Source organism: Lichenostomus cassidix, chromosome 1, assembly GCF_008360975.1.
Source record: "Lichenostomus cassidix isolate B80296 chromosome 1, HeHo_3.0, whole genome shotgun sequence".
Lineage (NCBI taxonomy): Eukaryota > Metazoa > Chordata > Aves > Passeriformes > Meliphagidae > Lichenostomus > Lichenostomus cassidix.
The window spans coordinates 79878764-79902815 of record NC_139479.1 but is presented as its reverse complement, the minus strand read 5'-3'; the positions used below and the strand labels follow the sequence as shown (position 1 = coordinate 79902815).

General features: G+C 39.5%; 1 protein-coding gene across 1 annotated transcript in view; it reads left to right on the top strand.

The window, feature by feature from the left end:
- Positions 1 to 1641: 1641 nt before the first annotated feature.
- Positions 1642 to 24052, top strand: part of TYR (tyrosinase) — a 37537-nt gene continuing 15126 nt past the window's right edge. The window contains exons 1-3 of the mRNA XM_085065320.1: positions 1642 to 2612; positions 11478 to 11694; positions 19459 to 19606. Of these exons, the coding sequence (XP_084921446.1) occupies positions 1770 to 2612; positions 11478 to 11694; positions 19459 to 19606 (1208 nt within the window). The 5' untranslated portion in view covers positions 1642 to 1769. The remainder of the gene's footprint in view (positions 2613 to 11477; positions 11695 to 19458; positions 19607 to 24052) is intronic.

Below are 24052 nucleotides of genomic sequence, written 5' to 3'. Positions count from 1 at the left end.
GTGAACATGTAATCTCATTTAAATATTAAAACAGGGTATTGAATGTATTAATGTGTATGACTCCCTGCATAAACATATACTTGAGGGCTTCTCTGCCCTCAAGTTGTCTGAGGCTCTGTGCCAGGTTTCTCCCAAACCCTGTAGCTTTTCAGTGAAAATTTAAAAATATATATTGTTATCCTCAGAGATGGGTCTCTCCTCACATATAATATTTTTGTAGTAGAATCCACAGGAGGGACACTTAACAAAATGGCAAGGTTTCCCAAACAGCCAGGCACAAATAAAATAAATCAAACAAGTAACATTTCTGTGATAGAATCTGTTTTACAAGCCTAACATGGAAACCAGGGGAATCAGCTAAAAAATAGTAAACATCAGACTACGGTTAGAAATTCTTTTTGAAAAAACAAATCCTTTCCCTTTGGCCTTCTTGCTCCAGGCTCCCCCATCACAGGCTCCCTGGAAGGGGGACTCAGGGATAATCCGCTGGAATACCTGAGGCGTAGAAGCCAACAGGATTAAAGCACCTCGTGCTCCTCAGCACGGTCATGTGATGACCTCCTGATCCCAGCAAAGGCATTGTTTCACAGCAAAGTTCTCACTTCATTTTCCTATATGTTGTTCCTGCTCTCCTAAACACAAGAAAATAATTCACAAAGCTTTTAGTTAGAAATAAACCAAAGAAAATCACTCTTACTAATAGCAGCAGTAGCTGAAGAAATAATGGGTAATTCATGTGCGATTTGCCCAGCAGTAAAGCAAGAGTTGTCCTCTTGCAAGGAGCAACTTCAAAGAATGTCTAACTTCTAAATCTGCTCATGCAGCTCTGTCAGCTCTGCTCAGGCTAATGTACAAGAAGAAAGAGGTGGGTGGTCTGGAGGCTGCCCAGTAACATATTGAGTAAAGAACACAGTTATGGTGTTTGCAAACTGCTTGATGGGAGAAAAACAGGAGTCAATGGTTTTTTCCTGATCCAGCTGCTAAAAGTGCTTTCTGAAAATCTATTGGCAGATTGTCTGTGTTCCCCACAAAACTGCCGAGAAGACTGTTGTGCAGATTTCTGTGCGTCATCAACTGTGAAAGCGCTATCAATTCTAGGAGAACAAACATTATTTTCTTATGAAAAGTTTATTATTTCCCTCATTTCCCTTTGCCATATGCTAATCTCAGAAATGCAGTTTACTCAGAAATGTAAAAATCACAAGCCAAATAATTTGTTCTGGTTCTGCCCTATGTTCACACTTACTCTGACCACATTTTATTTTTGCTTCCTGTTAAAAAAATATTTTTATCCCAAATTCTTTATTTTCTCATTTTTAGATTCACTGTTATTTAACTAACCAAATTCTTCCTGGTCTTTTTTTAACCAACCATTTACTCTAAAGTATATAATCAAACTAGGAATGCTAAGAACTTACAATTGAGTCTGTGTCCAAACTTTGATTTTACTTCCTCTCCAATTGCTAGAGGAAAGCAGTCATGTGCTAGGCAGAAGACAAACGTTTATAATAAATGCCTGTATTTTGAAACTTGTAGGGAGTGGGGGGAAAGTCACCTGGCTTTCCCCTAGAGCATGTGATAATGAGATTAACCCTGAAGTGTATTTTGTGTGTAAATGCATCTCGGGTAGGAATGGGGAAGGACACTGAAGGGTGCGCCGTAGCAGAAGTCAGCAGTGAAGCATTCCTGGTGGAGGGGGGGAATTCCTTTCATATGCAGGACTTTGGAGGGGTCAGAGAGAACACTCCACGCATTGAAGCATAACGCTGATGCTCTCCTGCTGCTCTGTCAGTATGCTGCTATTTGCCCTGGGTTTTCTACTCGTCATCCTTCAGCCATCCAGCGGGCAGTTCCCCAGAGTCTGTGCCAACGTGCAGAGTTTGCTGAGCAAGGAGTGCTGTCCCCCCTGGGGTGGAGATGGGTCCCCTTGCGGGGAGCTTTCCGGCAGAGGGTCCTGCCAGAACATCCTTCTCTCTCAGGCTCCACTGGGACCGCAGTTCCCTTTTTCAGGAGTGGATGACAGGGAGGACTGGCCCTCTGTGTTTTACAACCGGACGTGTAGATGTGAAGGCAACTTCATGGGATTCAACTGCGGGGAGTGCAAATTCGGTTTTTCAGGGATCAACTGCACTGAAAGACAAGTGAAAACAAGAAGAAACATCTTCCAGCTCACCACCAGTGAGAAGAACAAGTTTCTTGCTTACCTTAACTTGGCAAAGAACATCCCTAGCCAGGAGTACGTTATCGCCACTGGCACGTATGCTCAGATGAACAATGGCTCCAGCCCCATGTTCAGAGACATCAATGTGTACGATCTCTTTGTGTGGATGCATTATTATGCCTCTCGAGACACACTCTTAGGTGGCTCCAATGTGTGGCGGGACATTGATTTTGCCCACGAAGCCCCTGGTTTTCTGCCTTGGCATCGGGTCTTCCTGCTGATGTGGGAACGTCAGATCCAGAGGATAACAGGTGATGAGAACTTCACCATCCCCTACTGGGACTGGCGAGATGCAGAGGACTGTGAGGTCTGCAATGATGAATACATGGGTGGCAGACATCCCACCAACCCTAATTTACTCAGCCCAGCATCAATTTTCTCCTCTTGGCAGGTAAGAACCAGAAAAGGAAAAGGGAAGGGAATTATCCCACCTGATTTTAGGCACTTAGGTAAGGTGCACAAGATGGGAGCTTAGCCACACTGCCTTCCCTTAGATGTTCCTGGAGAGAAAGAAAACAACACCAGAGAGCAAATCAGATATTATGTGGACCTAATCTTCATTTAGAAAAATTAATTTGTAACTTTGTCTCATTTCTTTCTGACTGCAGAAATAAGGTTGTTTAATTAAGAACATAAAGGTAAAGTGGAATGAGGAAAGTTATGCCTTTGAGTCAAAACATGGCCTTTAGCAGGTTAAACATGCTGGTTCTGGTGTGGCAATCAGGTCAGAAGCAGCAGGATTTATGCACATAAATTTCTAGCACACAACCATTGCAAAACAGTGGGTTTTGAATGATGGAAATAGAAGCAAAAGGTCTGCAGGCGCTCCACCCCTCTCCCATTGTATTCCTCCCATCCATGAGTTAAAAAATATCAAATTGACCTAACCTGCTTTCAATGTTAAACAAACAGACAAAAAAGTAAATCAAACCTTTACAACAGAGAAAAATCAGCTATGTAATTCACATCAGTAGTTCAAAGAAATAGAAGAAATAGTCTCTGCTGCTCAAAGAAACTAAGAGGTAAATGCAATAGTGATTCCTGCCAATTAAAAGCACTTCAAATTAGCCCATAAATCACAGTGAAATTACACATGTATGTAAATGATATGGTCTCATCTAGCTGAACTATAGTGTGGTGTACTAACACTGGGAGCTTTTTTTTGTCTCTTGCTCATCACTGCCACATTGCATAAAATACAGTGACAAAGGTCTATTAGCTTCAATAGACACACTCCATCATGACAATTGCAACAGTTGCTTCTGGCACTGAAGTCTATGATTATGTTCCTCTAAATCTATCTCCTATTTATTTCTGTAGCAACAGCCCAAATGAAGGTTGGGCAGTTTAATGGTTTAAGAGAGACAAATTCAAGCAGTTCTGGGATATGCTGGATATTACAAATCAGCAACCAACTGGGCTTACTGGGCTGGTTGTGCTGTATTTAGTCTTGATTTGTGCCCTCTCAATAATAGAGGTGATATATACCTCCAAATTAAAGGTGTTAGAAATACTGTAACAGAATTATTTAGGCTATTCTCTGGCATGCCTTTTTCTCATTCAAAGAGATACCTTTCAGGGATCATTCCCAGGAGAATGTTTGCATAGAGATGCCCTGTTTATGAGACTAAAATGGATTTACTGACATAGACATGGATTATTTGATGTCACTTGGCCTCTGTGCCTGTGAAATTTCCTGGACACATTTAACCTAGTGTAGGCATAGCCATTAAAGAGATAAAGATACAAACATGCAATTTCATCCCATTTTCTGAGATTCTTCTCATTTCTAACAGTTTGAATCTGGATTAACTCTACTAGCTTAATTAGATTGCATTATGAGAAAGAAGTGGATCTTATGCTGTTCTGCACTGAGCTGAATAAATGGTTGTCTGAAGACTGTACATGTGGTAAAGTGGATTAAATTAAACCAGAATGGCACTGGCTACATGTATCAAGTGGAACTATCAATACAGTGTATTGGGTGAGATAACTGAGGTAGGAAGAAGCAGGTAATACACAGGAATCACCAAGTTGCTAGCAGAATTTTCTAAAATACATGTAGTTTTCAGATAGTTGTGTTTAGCTCATTATTTTTAAAGGTTTTATTAATAGTATCCTGATTCTTAAGATAATTCCATCCTGGTAATAAATACCCAGAGAATTTATTAGTAGCAATTAATACATTTAAGAAACAGTCAGGTTTATAATTTCTCATTTAAAGTTAGTTCCCACTAATATATTCTTAAAATAAAGATTTTTTTTTAATGGAAGAAGTTGCTGCAAGAGATTTTTTTTTAATCAATTTAATAGGTGCAGATATAAAAAATATGCTATGTTTAAAACACATTCAGTGTCAGTGTACATAGATAAGAGTACTTAAGTCCTTTGTTGATGTTTGCACATAATTTCTGAAAATGTTTGTGACATATTTTTCGGCCATTTTTGGAAATGTACAGTTTTATCAAAATTTCTAAAATAAGCGATAACTTTACTTTCAGAGGGAATTATTCCCCTCTAATATTGTCTGTCTATGTATGGCTCTCCTCTCTTACCTAGAGAAGGAATGAAAGAGATTGAACAGATCTGCACTTTGTCAGTGAGTTTAGGGTAAAGATACTTCTTTATTAGCCTTGAATCCAAATTTAAAAAGTTGCTTAATAGGGAATAACAGTCAATACAGTTTCTTCAAGTAGCACAAAGTAAGAATATCACTCCAGAAAATCAAAAGGGAACAAAAATAGCCTTAGCTTGAACTGGAAAACAGCCGCAGATCCACTACAGAATACTCTGATTATCTAAGCTCTGTAGTTAAACAGCATGAGTAAAAAAAAAAAAAAAGAAAAGGAGGATTCAGAAATGTGAAGGAATTTAGGCTTTTAGCAAGCATTCAAAATAAAAAGAGGGCAAGAGAAATCTTTGAATAGCACATCAATAATATGATGTCCTTTTTAGAATTTTAAGTGTTTTTCCAAAGCATAACAAAACAATGCCTGCTATGTTAGGAAATGGTTTAGATTTATTTTAAAAAAGGTAAATTGCCTATTTGCAGAACAGCATCCCTCTTCTTTTTTTTTTTTTTTTAATCCCAAAGAAAGGAGAAAATACTTTATTCCATTGAGGAGTTGCCATGGCAACATGAATACCCATGGATACATGCTGAAATTCTTGCTTTCACCTTACTTTTTCTTCAACATGCTGCTGTTACCACTTGGCTGAATGAATTATCCATCCACATTTTTCTCATGTTTGTCATTTAAGTGACACTTCTGATTCCTGCCTCGTTTTTACCAGCAAGACTATCAGAAATCTTTAGTGGTTTTGTTTGTTTGCTTAGCTCATGTTTTAGGGTGGGTGGGAAGGGTTTTCTCATGTATTCAGTTACTTGTTTGTGATGATTCAAGTGTTACACTCAGCATTAGTACTGCATGAGACATACTTACGATTTACCAATTTTTGCAAGTCCATGTCAACTTATCGGAAAACTATATGGGAATTGGAAATATTCCATGACATTTTGAGAAGGTTTTTCTTTTGTTTTAGTCCTCTTTTCTACAATTAGTCAAGATAATGGATTTGATTTTAAAAAAAAAAAAAATTAGTTGAAAATATCCCTGCCCATGGCAGAGGGGTTGGACTAGCTGACCTTTAACAGTCCCTCCTATCCAAAACTGTTCTATGATTCGAAATAGTAGGAGGTGAAATTCTTCTCTCTTCTGCACCACAAATAATTTTGAGAAACAACAGGAGCTAGTGGAGCTGCAAATGAATAAAAGTCTTCTGCAAATTAAGGCAGAATCTTTCTGCTGGTAGTTAACATTGGAGTTTGGGAATCCCCACACGCTGCTAGACACAGGATGAAGAAAATAAAGCTGGAGAATGTAGGTGCTATTTTAGTTTGCTATTGTGGTAAGCACCAACTTCAGCTCCCTCTATTCTGTCTCTCCTAAACCTTGGAAGAAGCAATTGCATAACGTGGAGAGCTGGCTGCTCTTGGATGTGCTGGGTAAGCCTGCTGTAATTCTTTGCTGCAAGCATGGAAAATTTCCCTTAGCACTTCATTCCATATCAACCTGAAGAACCACTTACACAAAAGCAAAGCTACTACAAAAGAGAAAAAAGTTACACAAATAAAAAATGGATAAAATGCTTCTGAACTAATAATGACAGTACTTGAGATCCATTACCTGAAAACATGACTTCATAAGAAATATGAATTCAGCTATTCAGACAGAGTTATTTAATTCTAAGTACATTTTATCAGGGAGCTGTATTGCTAGCTGAATAGTCTGACAGCATCATTTGAAACATTATTTTACATCTACCTTTAAAAACTGCATGAAAATTTCAGAAATACAAACACCAGAAGCCAGCACTTCTTGATTCTTAAATCCACCAAAGTCTTACATCCATTTGCTTGTGGACACCCAAGGAATTCACAAACTCAATGACTTTATTTTTTATTGCAGCATAATAGGTTGTGGTGCCAGCTACAGGCTGGTGCATTAAAAAGCAAGAGCCCAAATAGAGCAAGTAACTACAAAGAAAGAGTTTTTGAAGACTGTTCTCTAATGATATGCTTTCATGGATTATAAATTTGAAACATTTCCTGTTAGGAACATTTCCTTCACATGCCACCTCAGTACTGCAGCTGGAGGATATCAGGATCTGTGCACAGAAGCAGCCACTCAGGTATCCTCAGCCTGTATGTCCCTGTGATTCCCTGTCCATGGGATCATGTGTGGGTGACAGTGGAGCTACATCCCTTCAGGCTAGGCTGTCCAGTAGTGTATAGCCATGCTTGCTCAGGAGTCATGCAAAGTAAAAGATAAAGAATATGTACCTTCACAGGTGTATAAATCAATAGCTAGATTAATTTCATTAAAAACTGGAGTTTGTTAATAACTCACCAGAAGAAGAAGCCTACCATTTATCTCTAGACAGATGTGTCTGAGTGATTTCAAGGTAGACATGGAGAGGGCAGCAGTGATAGAACAGCTTGGAGACAGCTGGAGAGCAGGGAATCAGTTGGTCAGACCAGAAGGTGTTAGTGAATACTAAACCAGTGATTTTTAACAGTCTTCTACTCCAGCCCAGAACCATTTTGAGGTGCTTAATGGGGTACAGGTTACCCCCCAGTCCTGGGCTCCCTCCGAGCAAAATGGTGAAACTCAAACAGATTTTACTGGAGGCTGAGAAAATATCCTGAAGGCCCCAGGTTTGTTTCAACGCTGTCAGTTCAGGTTTGTCTCATCTCCTTTTAGCGTGAGTTTCATAGGTCCTCCAGTTTATGTATGTGCCATAAGGGAAAGAAAGACAATTAAGGACCTTACCCTTTTAGAAGATGTTTCTCACAATTTCTTCAAAGCTTTGCTTTCCAAATTTTCTTCTTTTCTTTTAGTTCTCTGCCTGTTTCAACTTTCCATTCCTGCCAATATTCAACAGTACATAAAGAACCAGATATAAATATACACAATCTTTTAAAGCCCTTTTGGTCTGCTATAGACCCAGCACCTTTCAAAGTTCCACCTATAAAAACCAGGTCCCAACATCCATTTTATGTCTGGGAATTTCCTTGCATTTTTCCCAGTTTGGTGAGTAAATGGCTTCTGGATGACACTTAATTGGGGTTAAATTATGCCAGGCCCTAATGCAGCCAAAAAAAAAGTGGAAATTAAACCTCTTTACAGCTGCCAAATGTTTTAAATCCAGTGTGAGAGCTGTGCTTTAATGACATTCCCAAGCAAGGTTGTGAGAATGAGTGAAGAATAAGAGAGAAAGAAAATGAATCAGCACTTAATGTCTTTCGGCTCCATAACAGGACCCAAGGCTCCAACTCAGGAGTCCAGACTTCATCCAGGACAAACAGAGATAAGGGGAGGTGTCAAGGTGAAGTGCCTACATCACATCTCTGTGCCTGGCACACATCAGCAAGTCAAGCAGTTGCTCTGACTGTAGTCTGAAGTGGCTCTTTCAGGCTGTCTAATCTGCAACACAACACCATGAATATATGCTGGTACAGCTCCTGGAGGAGGGCAGAGAATCTGCTCAGTGGCTTAGAAGTGAAGCAGAGCAAGGAACCAGCTTTAAAGGATTCAGAAGTGTGGATTAGCCTGCTGAGTGGCTGAATTGCCCCAACAAACTGGGGAACTTCACATCACTTTGTAAATGAGCACCTATTTCAATACCGTTGAGAATCCTCTTTTCCCAAGTGTTCAGGTATATATTACCAGCATTGGATGCCCCTGTGTGCACAGATCTAATAAGAAAAAGCAACCCCAAGAAATTTGTCCCAAAATTCCTCAAAGCTTTGAATTTAAAGACAGCAAACAAGAATGAACATCGCTGAAGCCTTCTGTAATGCAGTTCCATTTTTTTCACACCGACTGGTCTGTGCAAGCAGCTGCAAAGTAAAAGACAAAAGGCTTTCCCATTTGCCAAAGGTGTGAGACAGTAGCCTTTAAAGTCTGTTTTCTAAGAAACACCCCCAAGAGCTGTGCTCAAGATCTCAGCTGCAGTGCACAGAGGGATGTTTTTTGCTGGGTGCTACAAGGTCCAGAAGCAATGCTGCATATTCTGGAGTGCCATCTACTGGCATTTTCTCTGCTCACTACTTACATAAGCTTTTCCTCAGAGCATCTTCCTAACAATTTCCCTGGAGCTGGTGAATTCACACAGGCAGGTGCAGCTGGAATTTGAAGATTTGTCCAGGGTGAGCTGAGAAATTTGCTCATGACTGTTCTAAAAGGGAACAAAAAAGTCGTGTTTTAAACCAACATCTTTACAATAGAAAGAATTCCTGCTGAAGGAAAAGAAGGAAATGATGTGACCCATTTTATGTATGCTTTATGCAGATTACATCCAGAAAGAGCCATTTGTCTGACCTATGCTCTGTTACCACTTACACATCACATGACAGTTAAAACAGCAAATTATAGTTTCAGGGTAGACCCATAATTAATATCATCTAAGTTAAATCTTTCTCGAAAAGCATACTGCTTAATTTAATGACCAGGTCTTAATTTTTAGTTCAGAAAATAAAAAAAGGCAAAAGGTTACAGACAAGCATTTTCACTCCTGGCACTTACATTGGCGTTTCTTGACCATGAGTTACCAAATGCCTTGTAGCATCTGGGTTCTGTTTAGGATGAATTTGGTTCGGTTAATGAGGGCTACACTGAGACACAAATGGAAGAAAGAATTAGAGCTCTAATAATTTACAGGTCTCATGACATTAACAATTACATTAAATCCCACTGAAATGGGTAAACAGAAAAGAGGGGGAAAGTTTCTTTGTTTAGAGATATATCTGATCTCATGCTTGAAGATTCCTTGTTTGAATATCTGAAAACTGGATCTTGAACACAGCGTGTGATTCCTCTTTAAGACACATTGGGGATATATCCCCAGGGCAGTGGGGAAAGGAAGAAAGATAGGAGATGGCAGGATGGAAAGCCCAGGAGATACAAACCCAGATAAAGCCCATAGGAGAGGGAGGGAGAGAGAGAGAGAGAGAGAGAGAGAGAGAGAGAGAGAGAGGGGTAAAATCCACACATAGGTTGTTTCTGGGCCGAGTTACGACTGTGAAACAGGTTTAGATTCACCAGCCAAGACAGATTTGCCTTCCTCACTCATGCACTTTTAGGGACAGAGCATGGTGCATTTTTATAAACAAAGAAACTACTTGATCTTTCCTGAATTATCCACCTATTTCCCTTCTAATAGGAATCAACTCTCTCAGTAACACAAGTCAATCATAAAAACAGCACTGTAGCTATGGTTTGTGTTTATAAGTGTGAGCCTCTCCCTGTCCCTACCTCTCCTTTCTTGGTGGGGATTCTTAGAAGAGACTCCTTAGAGGCACAGTCCTGATCTCAGAGGTACAATCCTGACCCACTTGCTGAGCTTCAGGGGGTCATGTGCACATGCAACTCTCTGTTGGAGAACTGCCTACAGCCTCCAAGGGCACTCAGCAGTTTTAGCAGACTAGGGCAGATTCCAGCTAACAGAGTAATGTCTAAGGATAAATTGCTGTGATAAGCTTTCTTATATACGCCCCCATAAAAAATGAGAATAATTTGTTCATGATATTCATATCCATAGAAAATTTATCATTTAAGAACTCCAGATTCTTAAGGACTCAGTGTTATATCAGAAGCTTCATCAAACATTATCTGTGAATTTGTCGTCAAATCACTTACAAAAGGATTCATCTGATCTCCTTCCACTCATTCAAAAGTTAGCTCAGCAGCAAATCAACTCGCCTTTGGCTTTGTCTTTAGTTAGCTCAGAAGCACATCTGAGCCTCCAGGGTGTGATTCATCCCACCCTAATGCAGAAGCAGAGCATTAAGTTGAACACTCTTAATTTTGCTTCCCTTGCTAACTGCAGTCCAGAGACAGTTTCTGCATTGATTTTTTTTACTCATTTTATTTCATTGACTTAGTCAATGGAGAGAGTTAGGCACCCCTAGAGGTAAGTACATCTCACCTACCAGACATCTGGTTTGGGAGAGCTGAATCACACTCAGGAGATGCCTCTCTCCCTCCCCTGACTGCAGAGGTCATCCTAAACTGTTGCTTCAATCTCACCATTTATACGTGGCTAGTATAGGTGAAATGAATCTCCCACCCACTTCCTTCGTCAAGAGAGAATCTCTTGTTTTTGCATCTCATTTAAAGCAGAGATGATTGCTTTCACTCACGTTCTTGTTTGTTTTTCGGTCCATGAAAAACAAACCTACCTTCAAGATAGAAGAAGTTGAGGTTTCAGCATTAGGTGTTTTTTCCCCTATGATGTCTTACTCACTAACGAGACCCAATCTTTCCCCATCCAAATTCTTCATTAACCACATTGATTACTTGCTAACTGCAGAGTCCTGTGTTTCAGAGGGGTCTCTGGTGGTTTGGAGTTTTACTTGTTTTAGTGTTTTCCTCGGAAGGAAAGCAAAACAATAGACAATGAGCTTGATTCAGAGTCTCAGCCTTACCTGCTAGGGATGCAAAACAACTTTGGGAATTTTGAGCCACTGTACTTCAAACTGTGCACTGTATTAGAGGGCTGTTTTCTATGAAATAACCATCTTACATTAAAATCGTACAACAAATGCAAATATATATATATTTTCTTGAAACAAACTTATTACATTTCACTTTTTTTTTGCTCTTAAAAAATTAATCAATGTACCTCTTTCATTTTTTGGTGGGGTTTTTTTTTTTGCATTTGCAACTCCTCTAATAGAAAGTGTTTTATACAGGTGATTTGTACTCGGTCTGAGGAATACAACAGCCAACAGGCTTTATGCAGTGCCACGAGTGAGGGGCCTATAAGGAGAAATCCTGGGAACAACGATAAATCAAGGACTCCAAGGCTCCCATCCTCAGCTGACGTTGAATTTTGCCTTTCACTGACTCAGTATGAATCTGGACCCATGGATAAAATGGCCAATTACAGTTTCCGAAACACTTTGGAAGGTAACATGCTTTATTCTGTTATGACATTTCCATCTGTAAATTGATTCTCTCTGGGGTTAGAGTCTTCAAATCCTGAGCGGTTTGAACTGATTTCATGAAGAATAACTCTAAAAGAAAGAAGTAGCTATGCTTTCACCTGGAATAGCAGCAGACAGGAAGAACCATACTAAAGGCATTTGATAACAAACTAGAAACTGTAGACTAGATGAGACCCTAGGTGTCTCTTAGGAGATCCTGTCCTCTGCTACAGCCAGAACCAGGCACTGAAAAAAATGCAGCCCAGCAGAAAAGAGCAGATAATAATCTGCCAGTGCACAACCATATGTAACCATGTAGCCATGGGTGGTACTTGTTGGCCCTGGAATTCACTGTCTTCCAGGGCCAGGATGGATAACGAGGGGGAAAGACAATATTGCCAATTGGCATGTTATGTCTATATTATTCCTCTGTGAACTCCACAGCAGACTTTTTCCCAAACTCTAAGGAACACGGATTAAGTTATCCCTCAAAAATAACACTTGGTATAATTTCGAAAACAATTTAGTTGTTTAACTGAATTATGTAGCTATTTAACCTGTTCTGGATTTTCCTAATCGGCTAGTAAACAAAAGTTCTTTACTAAAAGAAATTCTTAATTATCTGTCTACGAAACTCTTTTGAATCTTGCAAAAATGCTAATAAACAAGGATAACATATTGTTCATTTATCAATAAATATATTTCTACAATATCATATATCAGCTGAATCAAATGTGATCTACTTTTGATCTCTCAGAGCTTCTGGTTTGCAGGGAACTGCGTAAGGGCATAACAATGCAATACAGGAGTAGGAGTGAGGATAAGAAAGGAGTCATAAAGATGATCAAGAGGATCAGAGGGATGGAGCAACTCTTTCATGAACAGAGGCTGAGAGAGCTGGGATTGTTCAGCCTGGACAACAGAAGGCTTCGGGGGGAACTTACTGGGGCCTCCCAGTACATTAAGGGGGCTTATAAAAAGAAGGGAGAGGGATTTTTAATATGGGTGAATGGTGAGAGGACAAGGGGCAAAGGTTTTAAGCTGAAAGAGTGAAGGTTTAGGTTCGATATTAGGAAGAAATTCTTTACTCAGAGGATGGTGAGGCACTGGCACAGGTTGCCTGGATAAGCTGTGGCTGCCCCATCCCTGAAAGTGTTCAAGACCAGGCTGGATGAAGCCCTGAGCAGCTTGATCTAGTGAGTGGCATCCCTGACCATGGCAGAGGAGTTAGAACTAGATGATCTTTAAGGTCCCTTATAACATTTACAATTCTGTGATTCTAAGAAAGCAAAAGTTTTAATATGTTCAGTCTTAGTCTTAATGCAGTGTGGAATGCCATAATGCTTTATTGGGAAAAGTGGACCAGTTTCTTTCTAAAAATAGTCAGAAAATCAGAATTTGTCTGTTGCAGTCTAGAAGGAATGCAGACAATAATTATCTGCATCTCCGAACGTAGCTGTGATTTCTGTCCTTGAAAACAGAAAATACATGAAGTAGTGGAAATAAAAAGGTGACATAACTGCATAGAGGTTTGCCTACATTTTACTCCATAAAGCATGGGAATAGATAAATAATAAAGGGTGGAGTAGAAGGAGTAGAGAAAAAGGAAATGAAGTAAACAAGTCATGGAATACTGAGGGTCTGCCATCATGCTACTGGTATTGTAAACAAAAACAAAAGTGTAGTCTGTGGGAGGCTTTTTATTTTGTTTTTTAACCTGAATTATTTCAACACAACTTTACACCACAGGACCACAAACATTTCTGCCAACCAACTTACTTAGTTAACAAGATAGCTGCAATGTGAAGTCAAGAATTCGTGGCTTATATTGAAAAAGATGGTGAAAAGTTTTTTAAGAAATTTTACTGGAAAAAAACCCCTTATGTTGCATTATCACTGTTCTTAAAAATGGCCTGCTTAGGTTTTTTTTGTGTACAAATGCAGAGCTTAAATTTATGACTTGCATTCATTGTGTCTGTGCCTACTGCTTTTTGACTGCATTCTTACAAACCCGTTAACACTTCGTAGTTCCTAAAATTTTGTTCTTTTTCTAAGCAAAACATTTTTCAATCCTGCTTTTCTTATTTGCACAATTTCGTGCCAATAAACCTAAGGTCACATTCTAATCCCTTTTAGATCCCAAGGAAATCCAAAGAAAGTGAATTGACTTTATTGCAGTTACTCTAGGTTTATGAAAGGTGATCAGAACTAAGCCAGTGACCATAATTGAGCAGTTCCTGATCTACACCAACATGAGATTTACGCCTCAGTTTCACTTCTGTGATGGAAAATACCTGTGATCACATAGAAGATCCCTTTCTGGGCAAAACTTTATGCTCTTTAATTCCTCAGTGCACTGGAACAAAGGCTAAAATTTATCTACAAAGGGACAAGTATCAGCATTATTATGAGCAGATGACAAAAGTCAGGCTGAAATCTCTGTTTGGCTAATATAAAGTGCTGCTGCAGAGACAGAAATTATGTCACTGAAGAATTTATATCACAACAGCCATAAACAGCAAAGGTCAATATTGTTCAGTAAAACACCCCCATGAGGCTGAGCACAAATTGCCCTCTCACTCAGTGACAGACCAGATTCTGCTATGAATGAAAAACAACAGGTTAAAAGCAGTTTACACTTTGACCCTGGAAGCAATGATTTTAAATAATATTTGTTGATTCGTGGTCCTAACTGGGGAACACTGCTGACTTCATTGGAAACTTCATGGATACAAGAGAACAGAAAATTGGCCTAGTTTAAAAGCATCAGAAAAGATCAGAAATGGATTAGCTGACTACAAATTAAGTAGTTTGGCTTCTTTGTTCAGTTCAGTTTTGGTGTGACAACTTGAATGCTACTTCCTAAGAATAAAGAGATAGCTGAAAAATTTAGGCTTTCTTTTTCTTTACATGCAGATTCCACAGATGAAATTAGTTTATTCACAGCAACTTCAAATGAAAATCAGTGCCTTCTAAGTTTTGCTCAAAGTGACAGAAGAACATTTAAAAAATTCTAAAACCCTGTATCACTTTCATTATTCATGAATTAACTCATGACAAATGGTATCAAGCCAAGCCATGTAATAGCATTCCGTTGTCTGTCACAATTATGTATTGTTAGAGCTATTCTGTAATGAAATAATGGGATAAAACATCAAACATTTCAAAATGTAATTTCATTTCAATAGGACATTTTCCTTTTTTTTCTGAAATGAGAAATTTTCATCTGGAGAACTTTTCTCAGTATTTTCACAGTGATCCATAAAGTTATAGAAAAAATGGTTTCTAAAAATGAAGTTAGCCAACAGAAAACTTATAATTGAAAAAGTTTCAGCCTACAGCCAACATTCCTCACCCAGCTTGAAAATCAACCTCTACGTAAATTTATGCTGCACACTGAGAAAATGTTGTCAGGTTGCTAGAGACCAAAAAGGCTATTCAGCACAGATCACACTGAAACTGTACAAGAGAAATTTTTAAGGAAAAAAAGTAGATGGTGATATGGTCTAAATTAGATAATCACAAATTTTCATTTACTCCAGTCACATAGGTCAAATTCCACAGATCTTGTACCTACCTCACTCTAGAGGGATTACAGTAATAACAGTGCCTGCGAAAGTATGTAAGATTTAACCCTGAAAAATTTCTTGTGAATCTGCCAGTGGCATAAATACTCCGCAAATATAAGCTGGAAGAACATCACTAATGTCAAAGAGCTTCAAGAATATGGCCTTAAAATTTTTATATTCCTCCTGTTTTAAAGTAGATGCATCTATCTCACCTGAACCTCTTTAAAATGTGAAAACTTTAATAAAGAAAACAGTCATACCCAGGGAAAATGGGAATAAGTTGGACTCAGGTAGAGAATCATTCAGACTGGAAAAGACCTTTAAGATAATTGAGTCCAACCATAAACCTGACACTGTAAAGTCCCTCACCAAACCATAGAATCATGGAATCATTAAGGTTGGAAAAGACCTCTAAGATCACTGAGTCCAGCTATTAACCTTCCATTTTCCCTATTAAACCATATTTCCAAGTGCCATATCCACGTTTTTTAAACACTCCCAGAGATCGTGTTTCTACCACTTATCTGGACAGTCTCTTCCAAAGCCCAACCACCCTTTCCATGAAGAAATTTTTCCTAAAATCTTCTCTTAAATTCCCCTAGGGCAACTTGAGGTAATTTCTTCCTCTGTTGCTTGTTCCCTGTGAAAAGAGACTGAGCCCCATCTTGCTGCACCCTCCTTTCAGGTGGTTGTAGAGTGAGAAGGTCCCCCCTGAGCCTCCTTTTCTCCAGGCCAAACACCCCCAGCTCCCTCAGCCACCCCTCACAGGACTTGTGCCCCAGACCCTTCCCTAGCTCCATTGCCCTTCTCTGGACACACTCCAGCCCCTCAATGTCTTTCCTGTACTGAGGAGCCCAGAACTGAACACAGGATTTGAGATGTGGCCTCACCGGTGCTGACTACAGAGGGACAGTCACTGCCCTGGTCCTGCTGGCCACACTACTGCTGATCCAGGCTAGGATGCCATTGGTCTTTTTGGCCACCTGGGCACACCCTGGCTCATGTTCAGCTGCTGTCTTTTTCCATTGGGCAGCTTTCCAGTCACTTGTCCACAAACCTGTATCACTCATGTTGTGAACCACCACTTCACCTGGCTGAACCTCATAAAGTTTTCTTCACAGCCCATCAATTCAGCCTGTCCAGATCTCTCTGCAGAACCTTTTTCCAGTCCAGAGAAGAGCAACAGAGATAGTGAAGTGTCTGGAGCATGAGTCTTATGAGGAACAGCCGAAGGAGCTGGAGTTGTTTATCCTGAGGAAAAGGAGGCTCATGGGAGACCTTATCACTCTCTGAAAGGTGGTTGCAGCCAGGTGGAGATTGGTCACTTCTCCCCAGCAGCTAGCAGCAGGATGAGAGGACACAGCTCCACGTTGTGCCAGGAGAGGTTTAGGTTGGACATTAGGAGGAATTTTTTTCACAGAAAGGATGATTAGATAATAGAATGGGCTGCCCTGGGGGATGGTGGAGTCACCATCCTGGGAGATGTTTAAGGAAAGACTGAACATGGCACTTAGTGCCATAATCTATTTGACACTGGATGTTTGGTCATAGGCTGGACTGGATAATCTCAACGGTCTTTTCCAACCAAATTGATTCCTGCCCTCCAGCTGATGAACCATCCAGGTCAGTGTTGTCTGCAAACTGACTGGGGGGGGTGCATTCAACCCCCTCAACGTGCAAGGTATAAAGTAGAATGTGACCTTTAAAGTACCAGCTATCCTTACTGCTGACCTAGAAAATCACACAAAACTAAAATTTATTTTGTAAGAAATACCATTTTGCAATTCAGAAAGCCACTTGCAAAACTGGTATGGATATCTAAATGATGTTAGGGATGCCAGAGACATTAAGAAGTTCCCTAAAATAATCAAAGGAAGTAGGATTGTTGGAATGGATTCCATTTCTGAAGCACTTTGCAGTGCTAATGCTCTCCAAGCTCTGCATACCTGCTGCTAAGTGTAGTTACAGCACTTCAGCCAGAGGCAAATGAGCAACAGAGGAAAACACTACCTGATTTCAGTACATAAAGCTCTGCACTTGGCTGATCGCGCACGGACTACTGTGGTCTCTGTTAGTAGATTGCAAAATCCACAGTTAATATAATTAAGTACTCTATTAAAAGACATACACCTGACCTAATTGCATGCTCAATGAGAACTGCCTATATACCATCCTAAAAACTGTCAGGCAGCCTTAATTTTGATTGGCATCATTAGTTTCTTTTATAATAAACTTTGGTCTAAATTCCCACCTGATTTAATTTAGCCTGGCCCAGTAAAGCTACTTCAAATCCACTGAATCACTGTTGCTGATTAACAATGTTATAAGCAGGAGCGGAACAAGGTTTATGAAGCCCTAAAACTCTATTTTTTTTCTTATTGAAATCACTGGAGAAACTTCACTTCAGTGATGTATGTCTTGATAGCTATTTCTAATGCACCATAATCAGCCAAGGGTTTTAAAGTATGTCTGAATATTACAGCTTCCTATACTGGCCAAGATGATTTAATAGCTCACTAAAGTCTCCTCCATCCATATGTCAGCCTCTCTCCCTCCTTTTTTGGTACTGTCACTGGTTCTCATCACATCCTTACATGAGATTCTACATTTTAGTAGCCTGGAAAAAAACTCCTGACTTCTCACACTGCAGGGTAGTTTACTGCCAGAACAGTGAGTGAAATCAGTTCACAGAGGGACTGATGAGGTGCAGTTAGTGCAGAGGAGAGGAAGGCACAGCATGGGGCAAGGCAGCTGGAGGAAGAAGAGCTCCCCTATATAGGCACAGGGAACTCTTATTTCAGCTCCCTGTGCTTCCATCTCTAGTCTCACATCTGCTTTAGAGGTGATTTTACTGTTAGCTAACTCAATAAAGTTTCCTGTACTCTGAAAAAAACTGTGAAGTTTTCACACTTGCTTTTTAGGCAACTCCATTCTGTTTCATAGTATGTCATCCTGCATAGCTGATAATACTGAAGTCTTTAAACACGTCTGAGAGAAGAGAACAAGACCCAAGCCAATAAGATATGGTGACACCACATTGTGGCCATATTCCTGCTAACTTAAAATTTTATATGGAGTTTTCATAGCAAGAGATCAAATATTAGAACTTCCTGTGTGCAGGATTAAACATGACATCACCTTTGACATCTGACTGTATGCACCCCAATTATCTGGGAGCTGGAGGGTGGGGTTGCTAAAGCTGTTCCAGTCAGAGATTTTGATGATCAAGATAAATTACTCATGCGCAGATGTTCCATGAAAAGCTGTCCAGAGCCAAAATGAGTATTCTGTGTATTTTTATGAATTAATGGATCAAGTGTTTGCAATGCATTAAGAAATGCAAGTATCCAAAGTCTGATATCAAGCATCTAGCCTTCTACTTAGACCCTGGAAAAAATTTATATTCTCTTAAATATACTTATAATGTAGTAGAATACAAGTGGAAGAATTGCTTCAGAATGATACTCAGATATATGATATCCAGTTAATGTTCACAGAAATTTCCTAGTATTGCAAAATTGACTGATCCAAGGGACCATGTGCTGTGGCCATCAGCAAAGAAAGCCAAAACCCATCTTTTAGGTGTCCTCCAAAATAACAGCAGTCCACAGACTTCCATCCTGCTAGTCTGACTGTAAAAGATTATTGATTACTCACCAAATTCTTCTGTAGAGATTACAGCTGGTATTGTGTTGGCTTCTATCAATAAAAGAACGAGTTCTACGGAGACAAACGTTAGTAAATGACTGAGTACATTATGAGATAAAATAGCCTGGTTTATCTTACGAGCCTGTAAGTATAGAGATTAAAAATGAAGATAAATTGATTAAGTTTTCTCAACATAAATAAATGTCCACACAAAAATGTCTATAAGGATTATGTTGCCTTTAGCAGCCAGACAAAATGGACAAAGAAATTTAAAAATATAAAGTAATTAAGCAGTATATTTGCTGACATGCTGCATTAGCTACATGGCAGGAGTTTAAATTTAGATTATTCTAATTTCATCTTTGCTATGCCTTTGAAATATATTAGCACTCCTTTACAAGTTTTCCTAAGCTCTTGTCTAAAAAGCTGAATGTAAATGAAGGGAAAGTTAGTACTTTGATCTTCACTCTTACTGGAAAAGAATTATACACATTGTCATATCAGCATATGATTTTCTCTTGAGTCTACAGGCTTTGCTGATCCACAGACTGCAATATCAAACCCAGCACAAAGCAGTATGCATAATGCACTCCACATCTACATGAATGGCTCCATGTCCCAGGTTCAAGGCTCTGCAAATGATCCTATCTTTGTACTACACCATGCATTTGTTGACAGGTAAGTTTAATTCTCTTAGCAAAACTAATTCATTATCTGGTATGTTATTTTTTTTTACAGTGGGCTTTTACTTGTGTTTCTAATAGTGTAAATATTCTACATGTCTTTACATGCACATTTTCAGATATGTAGGAATGAGCTCTGCTGTTGTTTAAAAGCACGTGTCTTTCCTAACCTGTCTGTATGTTCACTGGATTAAATATAATTTGATGAGTTGACAAATGCACTCAGCTTTTATTAACAAGGTAAAAATAATTCTTCAGTGATGTCATAATGATTAGTATATATGGATGTGTATGTCAGGAAGTTTGGATCAAAAGTGTGTGACTCATTCTAACACGACTATAAGCATTTGGAGCAATTCCTCTACATTCTAAATGTCAGGGCTGTTTAAATTTCTATTCCATAAGGAAAATCCAAGACTGCTATTCATAAATAAAGAAGAAAAAATATGTATTTAAGTGTGACAAACAAAATTGTGACTGTCTCTTGATGAAAGAGAAGAGTACAGCTGTGCAGAATGAAAGGAGAGCAAACAGAAGGATATCATGTTTATTAATAAGAAAGGGTAGGGGAGCACACTTTCACAAGAAACTGGTGAAATTGCTACATTAAGGGAAGCATTCCAAGATTTAATTTCTGTGTCACTATAGGACATATGAATGGCTACAAACAATTTACTCTGGACTACATTTACCAAACTATGATGACTAAAGAGCAATTAAAAAAAAAAAAAAACTAAAAAGAAGCTTAGCAAAGAACTGTTTCTTCTGGAGCAATTTATTTTTCTTATCCACCTTCTGCTTTTTCTCCACTGAATGTTACTTGACCACTGCATCGCTTAGGAAAAAAAACTGTTACCTTGGACAAACTTCCATAAATCTGCATGCTCAGAAACCTACTGACTGAGACTCTGCCTGCATGCAGCAAGGTGCCTATGGAGATGAAGACCAAAATGGTTTCTTCTTTTGGGCCACTGAGGCATGCAGCACAGGAGGGGGGCAGATTACATCTTGCAAGCATCATTTTGCAGTCTCAGGCAGTTCACACCAAACCTGTTATATAAAACTTTAACTTAATTAACCAAAAAGCCAGTAGGTGTAAAAAGACAAAATTGAAGTCAGGTTTTTTCTCCTCATATATACTTAAAATATAAGAGGAGCAGAAAAATATAGTTTATATGTAATAAAATATATATATATATAAATATAACATAGATATATATTTAATGAGCCTAATGATTGTATTTCTCTTACTTTATCCATAAAGAAATAGGGCATCAAGTCTTAGCAGGTCACCCAGACAACAGTGGAATGGTTAGTTTAATGGGTGACTCCCCTGTCTTCTGCTCCTCATATTGTAGGGTATGATTAGTCTTCTGGAGGTGTCAGTTTTGAAACTCTTTTGCGTGAAAAGCTCTTCTTGAGAACATTTTAAAAGTTACACAGTGTAGCTTAGCTGTGATTTAGCATAACCATGCGTTGACTGCTTCACAGGATGGATGGATGAGGGTTTCAAGTGTGGCTACTAATCTCAAGCTGGAGCCAGGAAATTAACTTTACTAGGCTATTGAAAAAAAAATAGATCAATTGAATATTCAAAGAAAAGGAGCACAGAGGAGAAAAAATTATGGTGTGCTATATTGAAAGAATTATTTTCCTTAGACATTGACACTTGCAGGGGTGCTATGCACCTATTTGCTCCTACTCCTGACAGAGCTTAAGTAGCACCTTGGTCTTCATGCTGACCGTTCCCACAGAGGAATTTCAGTCATAGTCATTATGAGCCCCTGGAAATAATTCTCATAACTGTAATCATTATCAATTCTAAAAGGCAAAATTATTTGCAAAATATAACCTCATTAAATTGTACTAGTTTTGAGGAAATAAATCACTGCACAGGCACTGAAGGGGCAATACAGATATGCATGATGCAGCCTCATCTTCCCCTGTGGCAGAAAGGCATCACCAGTGCCCTGCAGCTGCTGTGGATATGGGCCTTAGTACACACAGATGTAAAATCTGAGAATAATGCTGCCTTTTGTGTAGGTGACAGAAATGCATTTGCATGATTCGGGTTACTTAGCAGCCCTATCCGTGACAGATTAATCATGCTTTTAGTTATAATTAATAAGTAGGTGACTGATAGGTACATACAGTACATTTTAGAAAACCCTGTTTCTCTCCTACTGAGGCTTTAAACCTGAAGGGCTGCAAAGAAGTTCTTTTCTGAAAGGCAAGCAAGAATACAAAGAATAGAGGAAGTGGGAGACAGTCTCCAGAGCAGCAGAAGCACATTTTTTTGTCCTTATCAACTTTTCTCATTTGGGCAGAATACTTTCGAGCTGACTGTTCTCACTACATTGGGTCAGTGGGCTTTTAACTAACTTTTAAACTGTATCTTCTGGTGGCAACAACCACAGTTCTGCTGGGTTTGCAAGGGCAGGGAGCAACTCTGTGTCAGGAAATCAAGAGTGGTCCAGCACTTGAGCATCCATGTAGGATTCCACAGAGGAACTTCCTCACTCCACTGCAAATTCCTTGGGTGAAACCCAGCATGCAGCTTGGTCTCCCAAACTTTCATCCCCTGGAGGTGTGTTTCCTTCCCATCAATTTCCATGAGGTTTTTGAGGATCTGTGGATCTGAGCTTGAGCTAACCCATCTGTACAGTGGGTGATATTAGATGCCTACGCAGCAGGGATGCTGTCAGGGTAAAAGCATTAATGACTGTGAAATGCTCAGTTACAACCATAATAGGAGTGATAGAAATAAGGCAATAGATCATTGGAACTGATTTTGCATGGAAACATATGGTACAGAGGAGGATAAACAAGTGTATACGGAGTCTGCTGACAGGTGTGAGCCAAATGTTAGGAGCATCTTTCTAAACTGAGCAACAGTTAGCCTACCATCTGCTGTCCCTCAGCCTTCCCTGCCCAGGCCTGATGCACAAAAGGAGGGAAGAATAAATGAAGCAGAGGTGCAGTTGATATTGCTCGGGTGAAAAAAAAACAACATTGGTTTATAAGCACTTTCCTTTTTTTTTAGGTCATTCCCTCTCAGCAGTGCAGAAGTATGAAGGTACCCAGGCAACAGCTCTCTTAGCAATGATTAATCAGCCTCCTTGCCTTCTTATTTGCCAGAAGCTGTAGGGATCTAATCTCAGTGCTTGGTAAAAGCAGGTGACCACCTTGAAAATTATTAATTGTTAATTTAATGGCTTAAAAAATAAAAAGAAAAAATATGCAACAAAGTATACATTCAGCAAAAACAAGAGCTGTTTTAGCTCACTGAAGCATTTCTCTTAATTGCAAATCTCTTTACTATTCAGATATGCTCTACAGTCAGCACAAGGGAATAACAAGGGAGGAGCCAACCCACTCAAGCTGGAAGCAGCAGCTGCACAGGCCATGAAAGCAGGAGCCCACAGTCCCACTTGAGCTCACTGGGGTGTTTTCTGTGCTCTGAAAGGGAACTCTTTCCTCTCTGCTGAATCTTTCAGATTTTTGCCTCTACAGCCATGTAGTATCTTCATCCGTTCTCCCTGCGCTTCTGTCCTTTGAATATTTCAGCTTTCTTCTCATTTATTTTGTACCTCTTCACTTCTTGATTTCCACACCCCAACCCAACAATTTCCTCATGAAAAGCTAATTAGCAACAGAGAATAGATGTTGTCATTAAAGATCTCCTTACAACTTTATACCTGTGCAACAGCTAATGCAATAGGGCCTCAGTTCTCCTCTTGTTCCTAATTTGTGCAGCAATGAACAGGGTTTATTACAATAATGTGGGTGACTTCCAAAGGGCCTGGTTTTAGAACAAGTAATTTATAGCTAATTTTCTGAAGACACACAACAGATTTGGAGGATATCAGTCTCTTGCCTCTCTAAAGTCTAGTATTTGTAAAACTATTGGCATATTAGACTAGAGCTAGATCCATGTTGCCAGTTCCAGTGATGCCATCACTACAAGAACTGTTTTCTCCAGCTATCATAAATAACTGCACAGCTCAGAATACTGCTGCCACCATCATCACATTAGCTCAATGCCCTTCTTAACTCCAAGTGTTCTTCTCTGTTCATACCCTGCCAATGCTTCTGTGTTCTCTTCACCTCAGATCAACTGATCTTTTGTGAAGACCCTTCACTGCTCTACCCCAAATCATTTCTTCTTTGTTGTTAAGGAACTCATGTACCCCTCCAAAACGTTCATTATACCAATCCCTAGTGTACATCTTTTCGGCATTCAGACAAGTCCCTCCATACTTCCCCTTAGTGGGTGAACTATTGCAGTCTCTGTTTGCATCTCTCTGTTGTCCCTTGTCCTGTGCGCATGTTATGAGCTCTGTCACTAAGGGACTATCTCACTGCCCTGGTCTGTGCAGCACCTGGCACATCCTTCTTCTCTAACTATGACTCTCGGGTATCAAAGAAACAGCAGACAGCA